The sequence below is a fragment of the Asterias rubens genome, chromosome 7 (assembly GCF_902459465.1).
Source record: "Asterias rubens chromosome 7, eAstRub1.3, whole genome shotgun sequence".
Taxonomy (NCBI): Eukaryota; Metazoa; Echinodermata; class Asteroidea; order Forcipulatida; family Asteriidae; genus Asterias; species Asterias rubens.
This window is the reverse complement of record NC_047068.1, coordinates 1493579-1505724: the sequence shown is the minus strand read 5'-3', so window position 1 is coordinate 1505724 and position 12146 is coordinate 1493579. Positions and strand designations below refer to the sequence as shown.

General features: G+C 41.1%; 1 protein-coding gene across 1 annotated transcript in view; it reads left to right on the top strand.

The window, feature by feature from the left end:
• Positions 1-12146, top strand: part of LOC117292236 (serine/threonine-protein kinase SMG1-like) — an 87245-nt gene that overhangs the window by 10994 nt on the left and 64105 nt on the right. The window contains exons 8-18 of the mRNA XM_033774212.1: positions 2498-2570; positions 3921-4018; positions 5177-5289; positions 5751-5835; positions 6273-6518; positions 6940-7041; positions 7946-8022; positions 9160-9352; positions 9695-9825; positions 10926-11069; positions 11981-12096. Coding sequence (XP_033630103.1) covers positions 2498-2570; positions 3921-4018; positions 5177-5289; positions 5751-5835; positions 6273-6518; positions 6940-7041; positions 7946-8022; positions 9160-9352; positions 9695-9825; positions 10926-11069; positions 11981-12096 — 1378 coding nt within the window. The remainder of the gene's footprint in view (positions 1-2497; positions 2571-3920; positions 4019-5176; positions 5290-5750; positions 5836-6272; positions 6519-6939; positions 7042-7945; positions 8023-9159; positions 9353-9694; positions 9826-10925; positions 11070-11980; positions 12097-12146) is intronic.

Below are 12146 nucleotides of genomic sequence, written 5' to 3'. Positions count from 1 at the left end.
GACAGCCTTATTGAGATCTTGGCCAAGATTGGTTGCCCTCCTGCTTTGCTTTGCATTGATAAGTCCTTTCAAGAGAACTTTAAGGGGTCCATAGTCTCAGTGGCGTAACATCTGAACCCTTCGACCTCTGCAACAGTGTAAAGCAGGGCTGTGTCTGGCTCCAACCCTTTTTGGCATTTTCTTCTCTGTTCTACCCAAGCATGCTCTTGGGTCAGCCACAGAGGGCATCTACCTTCGTATGATCTCGGATGGAATCCCCTTCGACCTTCCAAGACTCGGAGCAAAGACCAGAGTCCGAACGAGATGCCTTAGAGATTTCCTGTTTGCAGACGACACAGCCATCACTACACACACACACACCAGATGACCTGCAGCAGCTCATGGATCGATGTTCTGCAGCTTGCAAAGACTTTGGACTTACCATCAGTCTAACAAAAACGCAGGTAAGGGGCCAGGTAGTTGATGAACCACTGTCTACCAGCATTGCCAACCATGAGCTTGAGGCTGTCCATGAGTTTGGTTTGTGTATCATGTCTCAACCATCTCCGACAATCTCTCGCTTGAAGTAGAACTCAACAGGCGTAAAGGAAAGGCTGCCACAACACTCTCCACGCTTACAAAGAGATGCAACAAAAAGCTTTCAGAGCATACCAAAGTCCAGGCCTCCAAGGCTTGTTTGGTGAAAACGCTCCTCTACGGCAGTGAACCCCGTACCCTAGGCTCCCGTCAAGAGCATAGACTCGACGCCTTCCACATGCAACGCCTGAGACGCATCCTCTGAATCTCCTTGAGAGACCACATACCAATAACACATTGCTTGATAGAGCGGCAAGTTTCCATGTTTACCACCCTCAAGTAGAGACGCCTTGGCTGGGACATGTCACCAAGTGGAGGGCGGACGTATCCCAAAAGACCTCCTGTGTGGAGAGCTGGCATCACTGGGAAGAGGCCGTTCGGAAGACCCAAGCTGCGCTACAAAGACACTTCCAGGTGTGACCTCAAGTCACTTGCCACCAATTCAACCACCTGGGAAGCAGCCACTGCAGACCGATGCGCCCGGAAGGAGGAGGTGCAGAGAGGTTTTTCCAAGTCCAAGACCTGTCGCAACGAGCAGATGAGGGATGACTCCCGAGGGATGACTCCCGAGGAAGGCCCAGCCTCAAGCAGTTAGAATAGCTTCATCTTTCATCTGCAGTTACTGCGATAGAGACTGTCATTCCCGCATTGGACTCTTCAGCCACACCATAGGCTATTCCCTACCGACATCCAATGGCACAACTCCGTGGTTCTCAAGGATTGACGGATGCCTACTACAAAAAGTTTCATTTTTGACCCTCCGTGAGACTTTTTTTTTGCAACCTTTCCTGTGAAGTTCCCCATATGCGCTATTCAACATAATTAATCTCCCCTATAACCTATATCCGGTCGGAATCATTGTGTTAATGTGTTTTGTTTTGGTTGATAGTATTGTTTATGATATCATACATCACGGTATCTTATAGATCAGTGCCTTGGTAATTGTACCAAATGAACACAAAAAGATTAGCATTTTGGTAAAACCACACGACATTAATTTTGTTTTCAGACTTTGTGTTATTTGTGTAGTGTTGATGATGATGACGTTATAATTACATCAATATACTCACCATAAAGGATATTATTTTTTTACAAACTAATACCACCCTAATTGAATTCCTTGACCTTTAGAAACATAATTTTGGCAAGTACATGTACATTGTGTAGAAAATCCCATTGCATGGCATTGTCCTATGCTTTATCACATAAAAAGAGGTTATGACGTCATAATGACGTATTTCAAGGTGATGCCATTCTCAGATGTTTTGGAGCATGACTTTTTTTAAATCTGTGGGTCAAACTGATAATTTGGTGAAAAAATGGTGCTTTTGTCCGCCGTGTCACGATTTTTTCCTTAATCCACCTCACTAACACTCCTTGTCAGAAATTTTAAAAAATAGTTGAAAATATTTCTGCAAGTAACTTGAGTGACCACCAAGGCCATGCACTATATTCACCTGACGTGTTCACAATCATAAAATTCATTTGGTTTGCGGTAACACCTTGTGTGCATCTACATGTACTTGCCAGGTAGAGTTTGTTCTGAGAGAACTGTCTACATTGGGTCCCCTGAACCCCTATAAATAAGCCCTCTTATCTCTTCAGTCTCCTGACAATGACTAGAGCAAGCTAGTCGAAGCGTTGAGACCAATTCAAGAACTGACTCCGCAGTAGTGCGATCATAAAGCTAAAGTAATAGTCCCAGCCAATTTTCTGTACCTTTTGCTCGGGTAGTAGTTAAAAAGCAGGACTGTTCTTTTCAGAACTGAGAAGTCCCCAAACATCTGATAAATCTACTCCGCGGTAGTAGAATAAAGAAAGACAGTTCTTTAAGATTAACATTAACTATTCCTTTTTATTTGTTGAACAAATCAACCTATGAGTCATATAATGAAAAGTTTCTGTTCATTTCTAACTTTAGGACACTGTTGACATTCTGGTTGGATGGCACATCGACACGTCACAGAAACCCTCACTCATCAAGTACTGTGCAGGTAAGCTCCCTTTCTAGGACTCACCCTTAAAGCCATTGGACACCTTCGGAACAGAAAAAAAAATAAAAGTTCACAGATTTACAAATAACTTTCAGGGTTTACAGAAGGTAATGGTGAAAGACTTCTCTTGAAATATTATTCCATGAAATGCTTTACTTTTTGAGAAAACATTAAAACAATATCAATTCTCGATATCGAAAATTATGGATTTATTTTAAACACATGTCGTGACACGGCGACACGCGCGGAAACAAGGGTGGGTTTTCCCGTTATTTTCTCCCGACTGACCGATTGAGCCTAAATTTTCACAGGTTTGTTATTTCATATATAAGTTGTGACACACGAAGTGTGGGCCTTGGATAATACTGTTTACCGAAAGTGTCCAATGGCTTTAAAGGGTCTATGTACTTTTTCTAACACAAAACACAATGTCCACAGATTTACATTAAACTTACTGGGTTTGAAGATAATGATAATAGAAAGCTTCCCTTAAAATATTACTTACTGAGGTAGTGTAGTTTTTGAGAAATGACTAAAACAAGTCACAAAATAATTTTTGTCTCAGTGAGACGAAAATTATTTTAGCATGTAAAAACCTATTAACCAGTTATGATATTATACCATACCAATACGTTTTTACATGCTAAAACAGAGACGAAAATTGTTTTTGTTACGTTGTTTTACACATTTCTCAAAAACTACAGCACCTGAGTAAGTAATATTTTAAGGGTGCAGTTTGGCGTGTTGATGACGCAGTGATTGCGTAGGCGGTGTGACATGTTTGTTTGACAGCTGGGTATCTCAACAAAAGTGTCGTCATTAGTGCAGGGTGCTATTGTGGAAGTGTCGTGGTCGAGCAGTTAAGAGCACCGAATTCAAACTCTGGTGTTTCTGATCAGCAGAATGTGGGTTCGAATCTCCAACCGTGACACTTGTGTCCTTAAGCAAGACACTTAACCATTGCTTCGTCCTTCGGATGGGACATTAAGCCGTTAGTCCTGTGTGTTGTGTAACGCAAAAGAACCCAGTTCACTTATGGAAAAAGAGAAGGGGTTCGCCCCGGTGTTCCTGGTCCGATCGGCAGCAAATTGCTCCACAGCACCTTGTAAAACATTACATGGTGCTATCAGAATTAGGTCTCATAGTTCAGTTGTAGTCCCACATCTTGCAGGAAATACTGTACATGTGTATGTTACAGCGCCAGGAACGTCACTGAGTGACGGATATGTGGGCTATATAAGAAGCCACAATTGTTATTATTATTACATTTGCTTTTTCCACATGTCTGAGTTTCAATTGGTGTATCGGCCACTCATGACAAATTTACATGACACTGTTATTTCTCATCAGATTCTCTGATCAGTTTCCATGTATACTGGCTGTCAGATTTCAATTTCTCCATCACGCTTCTTGGTCAGTTCTTGGAAGATATGGAGGCGTATTCAGAGGTAAAATTTGTAAATGTATTGGTTTTCTGTAACACCATAGTGTACAAATAAAACATGGTGTGGTGTGGACAGTTGATATAAGCTCCCAAACCTTCCAATCTGATGGGAGCCAATATCAACTTGTCCATGCATATCAACCCTGTGAGTGAATACTGGAATGCGCGATTGGTAAACAGCACATGAGACCAAATTTGGCTCTCTTTCATAAATATATGTACAGGTTATAGTAACAGGGAGGTTGCGCATGCAAACGGATACGGTTAGTGCAACGGATACGTCATCATTATGACGTCATGTGCTACTTGCTATCCGCTATACGTGCAGACGACACTGATGTCCTGCTTGCTACATGTAAATAGGTTACGGATAGCTAAATGTATGCGTATCCGTTCGCGTGCAAACATTGACTGCTATTGAGTGCTAGGGTTAAAACTCTGTTCTATTTCCAGAGGCTGAAGCCTCAGGAAAAAAACAAACAGTCTGGGAACACTGAGGGAATTGTAGTTTTAACCCTAGCATGAGTAAAAACAGACTGTTTTTGTATTATGACACCCCATCCAATACACTACCTTAAGACCATGTCACACGAAGCAATTTACTGGCAACCAGTCACAGGCAATCTCAAGGAAGAAAAGCAAATTCACATTTCAAGGTTCACAAATTTTCTTGTTGATCATAAGACAATGTTATAAAATTACTCATGTGCTGTTAAAGTGGTCCTGTAGCATGCACTGCAGTTGGTTGCCTCCAGGTTGCCTGTAAAAGTTGCCTCCTGTGACAAGACCCTTAGACTTCTAGGCACCAAGAAGCTACCGTTGCTAAGGGGAATAGCACACTAGTTGCCATTGGTTCATTGGTGACTATGGGTATAGTTGGTTAAAATAAGACATATCATGTGACAGGCTCTGAACCAATCAAAAGCCATAATCTTATTTTAGAAGATAAAACGCTGTTGCACAAACACAATATTATTCTCTTCACACCGAGGGTGTGTTTTCACAGCTGTAACCAGTAACTGTTACGGTCACTGAGTAGTGGTTAACCAGTGGCCAAGTCGACCAAAAAGATTATTGGTTAGGACCGCGAAAACACACCCCATCACAGTGCATGAATAGACTTCTACCAAGTCCTTTTCCCTTCCTCATTTTGGTCTGTCAGGATCTAAGCAACTGTTGCCATGGCGCTACTGGTTCAGGAGATGGTGGTAGAGGGGACGAGGATGAACAGCAGACTCCAGAGATCTGTCGGAGTAAGATCCTGGCTCTCCTCAAGTAAGTTCCTCATGAAGATTTGAGCCGAGAACCATTCCTTGGCAAAACAGCCGAATTTGAAAAATGACATTTTAAGAACAGCAAGTACAGTGATCAGCTGTCATATAACATGCATTCTTCGCTTACACAGCTAGCGCAGAAATTTGGCGCTTGCACAATAAGTGGAGAATGGTGACTATAAGCGCAGAATTTGACGGTATGCAGAGCCATGGATTGGGCCATGGTGGTTTTGTTTTCCACTCAAATTAATTGTAGGCCTGTGATTAATTATGATTATTCTTGAGTGCAGGATTTGAAGAGCTTAAAGATTATTATTGTAGCGCTTTTTAACATCGGACTCAAGCTCTGGTATTTCAGGTTAAAGGATAAATACAATTACTAAAACCCAACAGCAATTTTAATTGATTGTTCCAGTGAAGTTAACCATAATTGATATATAAATCTTTGTTCTGTTTTGATAGTGTGTTCACCACAGTAGTCAAGTGTCTGGGAGCTGGATTCAGCCCCCGACCAGGGTCTCCCATCACGATCGACTACATGTCAGAGGTAAACTCAAGCCTGCAATTTGTCAGGGTCTGTCACCAGTCTGCCTTGCCTTCAGATTTTTTCGAAAACTACTGCCAAGAAAGGAGTAGACCCTTGTTCTGACCAAGCCTTTAGGTTTTGATTTTGTAATGTTATAGAGAGTCTGTATACCATACCCCATATGTGGCAGAGGGTGCCCCATTCCCGAGGTGTTCCCATACTTTAACACACTCTTTTCTTCTTGTACAGAAGAACATCTCTACAATTCTCTAAAGAATAGACCTTATTATGCGATTTCACAAAACACTAAGATTCATGTTTAGATGAGTTGATTCTGTCAAAATTTACATCCAGAATGCTCAACAGATTTGATTTGGGGTTTTTTCCCAGTATAAAAGAACCCAATATATTTGTAGTAATTTTGCATTACAATGGTAATCTTTCCTCAATACCTACAGGTCTTCAAAGGAATCATCCAATGCGTGGAAACAGTCCGGAGTGAGAGCCAAGGAGACGGTACCGATGACGTCATCGTCACGGCAGGCAATGAGTGCCTCTCCATCCTCTGTGATGGTATGAGATCCTCTTTAGTCCAATGTCGTCAAGACGTCTTCAGCTTTGCCCTGATGCAGGTTGAGGAGACCCTAAAGGCGGTGCTCCCCCGGACCTCTAAGATCCTGTCACCACTTGGATTGATGTACAGGGTGAGTTTAAGATGTGGGTTCAAATCCCCAGCCATGAAACATTGTGAGAAACGGCTCCCTCTAAAGTAACATAGTTTTCGAGAAAGAAGTAATTTTCCACGAATTTGATTTCGAGATCTCTGAATTAGATCTTGAGATCTCGAAATCAAGCATTGGAAAGCACACAACTTCATGTGACAAGGTTTTTTTTCTTTCATAGTTATCTCGCAACTTCGATGACCAAGTGAGCTCAAATTTTCACAGGTTTGTCATTTTATGCATATGTCATGTATGTTGAGATACACCAAGTGAGAAGACTGGTCTTTGACAATTACCAATAGTGTCCAGTGTCTTTAAATTACCGTATTCATGCCATGGAAATTGTGCAAATCTGTATACATTTATGTTCTTAATCTTACCAATGTTGTGTACACCCTTTCAGGTACTGAAGCATCAAAGCACCGGTTTACCCCCCGACCTAGTTGAGATGCTCTACGGCCCAGAATCAAAGTTCAAGAAGCTACGCTTCCATAACAATAAAGAGGTAGGCGTTGACCTATAGCCCAGCAGGTCTCAGTCTAACCCATGACAACCACATCATTTGCCGTGGTGTCCTGTGCAAGGTTTCAATACAAATTTTCATTTTCCTCATGGAAGTGCCCCTTATCAAAGCATAATTGCTGTGCCCCTTCAAGGGTAGAGTTCAAGGCCTGTCCCAGACAGTCATCTGGGTTTTTTTTTCCATTAAATTTTTGTAGGCATGGGATTTGTCCGGATTTTTTTTAGTTTGAATAGCTTACAGATGTGCAATGTACATGTACAGCGTTTCTAACAATTAGGGCATTTATAAATGGGAATAATAGAGTGGTGACTCAACTTAAAGGGAAGGTACACGTTTGGTAATTACTCATAACAAATATTAACTTAAAAACTGACTTGGTAACAAGCAATGGAGAGCTGTTGATAGTATAACACATTGTGGGAAACAACTCCCTCTAAAGTAACGTAGTTTTTGAGAACGAGGTAATTTCTCACTAAAATAATAAAAGACTTCAAGCTAGAAGTCTTTTATTCCTATCTGAAAGCACACAAATTCGTTCAACAAGGGTATTGTTTCTCTCATCATTTTCTCGCAACTTCGATGACCTATTGAGCCCAAATTTTCACAGGCTTGTTATTTTATGCTTATGTTGGGATACACCAAGTGAGAAGACTGGTCTTTGACAATTACCAAACGTGTACCTTCCCTTTAACAATTTTGTGTCTTAAAAACTGATATATATTTTTCCAAGACCACATTCCTTCGAGGTGAATTGATTCTTAAAATGCTTTTTATAATCAAAAACTGCTGTACGTCTGTCCAAGTAAGTTTTTGTTGCCATTAATTTAAAGAGTGATTACCAAACTTAAACCTTCCCTTTGAATGATTTTAACTTATTTTTGTTTAGGTCCTAGCGTTGTTGCTGAAAGTATACCAGAAGCTTCTGTGTATTAAAGATGTGCCGATGCTAGAGGCAATATATAGGTAAATGTTTAACTAAGGGAATAAAAGGGTAGCAACGAGTTCTTAAACAGCCGTTTAAAACCGGCAGGGCCACGACCCTGCAAGGTTTTAAACAGCAGTTTAAGAACGAGTAACTACTCTTTTATTCCCATTCATAAATGCCTTTTTGGGTAAAAGGCGTAATAAAGTATGAAACTCTGTATAACTTATCCGTTTCCAACATCCTTGAGCTCTGTACGTGTGTTGCATTTTATAATAATAATAATACTATCGAAGTCTTATATAGCGCACGTATCTACCAAACAAGGTACTCAAGGCGCTGAGTATATACAAACTTTCAGAAAGATAGGTAATTGCAGTGATGAATTCTGAGACCCAATTATTTAGCACCTTATAAGGGTTTACAAGGTGCTCGGCGCATACAGCAGCCACAGCCAGGAACACCGGGGCGAACCCCTTCTCTTTTCGATAAGTGCACTGGGTTCTTTTACATGCGTTACACAACACATGGGACCAACGGCTTTACGTCCCATCCGAAGGACGAAGAAATGGTTAAGTGTCTTGCTTAAGGACACAAGTGTCACAACTGGGGATTCGAACCCACACTCTGCTCATCAGAAACACCAGAGTTTGAATTTGATGCGCATTTAAGCGCGTAATAAGCATCTAAGCGTATCCGAAAACAACCGGTTATAAACACCAAGTGATAAGACTGGTCTTTGAAAATTACCAATAATGTCCAGTGTCTTTAAAGGGAAGGTACACGTTTGGTAATTGTCAAAGACCAGTCTTCTCACTTGGTGTATCCCATCATAACAATAAAATAACAAACCTGTGAAAATTTAGGCTCAATTGGTCATCGAAGTTGCAAGAAAATGATGAAAGAAAAAACACCCATGTTGGACGAAATTGTGTGCTTTCAGATAAGAATAAAAGACTTCTAGCTAGAAGTCTTTATTATTTTAGTGAGATATTACCTCTTTCTCAAAAACTACGTTACTTCAGAGGGAGTCGTTTGCCACAATGTTTTATACTATCAGCAGCTCTCCAATGCTTGTTACCAAGTCAGTTTTTAAGTTAACATTTGTTTTGCGTAGTTACCAAACATGTACCTTCCCTTTAAACAATTAACTCTCTGATTTTCTTCTCGCCATGCAGCTTCCTCCTAGCTGATCTAGAACTGGCCTACGATACCCTCCTCTCCTACGCCGGCTCCGAGACCCGATGCCAGCTTGTACCTGATAACCCACTGAAGGACAGTCATCTGACGGTACAAGAGGCTGAGATCATGGTGGTGTTTGATCTCAGCACGCTGTCTGAGATCGGCAGTACTAAGAGCTCTATTATTGTGGTATGTAATTATAACATTCATACTCAGTTCTTATGTAGCGTTTTATCACACCCTAGAGGCGTATCAAAGCGCTCAGTATTATTTCCTGCAAGGTCAAGTAGCTACGTATTGAAGTATGAGACCTATTCCTTTATAGCACCATGTAATGCTTTACAAGGTGCTGTGGCGCAATATGCTTTCGATCAGACCAGGAACACCAGGGCGAACCCCTTCTCTTTACGATCAGTGCACTGGGTTCTTTTACGAGCATTACACAAAACACAAGACCAACGGCTTTACGTCTACCTCCAAGGGAGGAGAAATCATGTGCTTATCTAAAGACCTCTTTCTTGTTTCCTGTAGATGTGGGCGTTATCACCAAGTCTCTTTGAGCTTCTGACCAAGCACCTGAGTGCTACTCACTGGCTGATTGCTGAGTGTTTCCCAGCTACTCATTACTCACTACTCAATACTCTGTGTGCTCATAGTGAGAGGTAAAGTAGTAATGTTGAGTTCATCATAACATAGTCAAATTCAATTTTTCAATTTCTACTAGTTTCCCAAAAGCCTGGTTCATACTTCCTGCGAATGCGAATGCTAAGCGTTTTTTTTTTTAGCTCAGAGCTCTGTACTTGGTGTGGATGTTTCGCTAGAGTTGAGAACATTTTTAGTCTTCCGAATTGTTCGTTGATAATTTGTGATTTCAAAATTTGTGAGGCATTTGCACTTGCAGGAAGTATGAACCGGGCTTCACTTTGTTGGTATTGGTATGGATGGTTGTGTGTCGGCCCAAAAATGAAATAAAAAGCTGTCATCTATTGGACCTAAGTTTATTTTGTCTTTGTTTATTGTTCCATGTATTTTCTTTGTTGTTTTTTTCTTCCTTGTAAAAGAACACTGTACTATTGTTTATGACAATTGTATTCTCTGTGTTGTGTATTATGTATATGTGGGTGGTTTACAATGAATGGTCCTATAAGCACAGAAAATAGTAATAGAGAGGTTTTGCAAGCGTGCAGATAGAGATACAGATACGGATATGATAACTGTATCCGTTCACGTCAGCCGCATGTTGGATTTTGTTTCGCAAACTATAGGTATGTTTCACTTGAGTGCGCTCGCATTCATCATGAGTTTTTTTCTGACAAACATGACCGATAGAGACCCCGTTTTTTATACACTGCATTTTCTCTTCGTTTTGCTTGCAAATGACAAACAATTTTCTATCTATATCAAGCACATTACCAGTGAAAGCAACTCTGTAGGAAATGGTTATGATCTGGGACAAAAATACAACTAAAAGTCTGCAAAACAGTATCTGTTTTTCTGCGACGTGTACGAGCTTCCGTATCCGTTGCTAATGTGTATGCAAAATATGATAGTCGCGGATACTCGTTGCGTGAACACACAAAGTGTCGACGTATTGGTATCTGTATCTGTATCCCTACGCTTGTGAAACCTCTCTTTTGAGTGGTCTGGCACCTGATAAGCTCTGCTGCTTTGTCTCATGCCCACCAACCTCAATGGCAGATTGTCCATCATGATAAATATGAGTTAGAATGACTTTTCATGTATCTATGCTCTTCTCTTATAGCAACGCCCATTTCATCTCAAGCAGCTTCGGTCTCGCCTCAACCAACCTCGGCTCGGGTTCCTCTAAGACCAGTAGCTACTTCCGTACAGTTCTTAATCTACTCGGCACTGTACTGCCCCACCCTGCCGTGTCCAACGATAGCAGGTAAGCATCAACAATCAGTCAGGAGTTTTTTTGGGCCAACTCCCACAAGGGGATATAAACATTGGTTTAACGTCTAGGATTATGAATTGCACAAATCAAGAAATTGTGTATAATAGATGTTAAATTTGCATCGGGATGAAGAATAGTAATTTTTGGTTTTTACCCATACGCCGATGTGTGTTAGCACTGTATAATCTGTAGTACTTTCTCGAGTCCTGTGAGAAAATATCACAGGCATATTACTAGGGTGGGATTCGAACCCACGACCCTTGCAATTCTAGAGCAGTGTCTTACCAATTAGACTACCGAGGTTGGCCGGCAGCTAGAGGCAGTTGGAATCCTATCTTTTCAGCAGCGGGTACTGCAAACGATATGATAGATGTTAAATTTGCATCGGGGATGAAGAATATTAATTTTAATACAAAGAAATTGTGATTTAGTACCTAGACAACAACACTTATTCAAGTCATTGTGAAATCAGTGGTTAGCTTGGTAGGGTTTGGACCCACAACCCGTTGATTGCAAGTCCTATTAAAGTAAAGAAAAGTCTGTTTTTTAGTATCCGGTTTCATAGGCATTAAACGACTTTGAATATTTCTATTCCCCTAGACAGGATGCCAGCCCATCGTAGATTTTCATCCCAAGTAACCATTTGTACTCCTGGGTGGAGAAAAGCAATCATGATTAAGTGTCTTTTTAAGTGCCTTGGTCAAAGACACAAGTGTCGTGACTGACCAGGCCAGGATTTGAACCCACATTCTGTAAATTAGAAAAATTGAGTCCACTGACCTAGACCGCTCGGCCCCAGGACAAAGTAAATGATTGGTACTTATTACCCCCCCCCCTGAAACAATTGGGTGCCAACACCTATTTAAGAAAGTAATGCCTGATCTTTACTTTGTGACTCACAGGCGTCTGTGCTTGCAGTGGTTTTACAGCATCTTACAGCACCTTCAACAAGGAGATTACAAGATTCTATATGTGACTGCTCCATTCAATCTTGCTATCCAGGCACTCCTCCCACTAGGTAAGTCATCAACGATAACACCAGCCCTCAATAATAATAAAAATAAATCT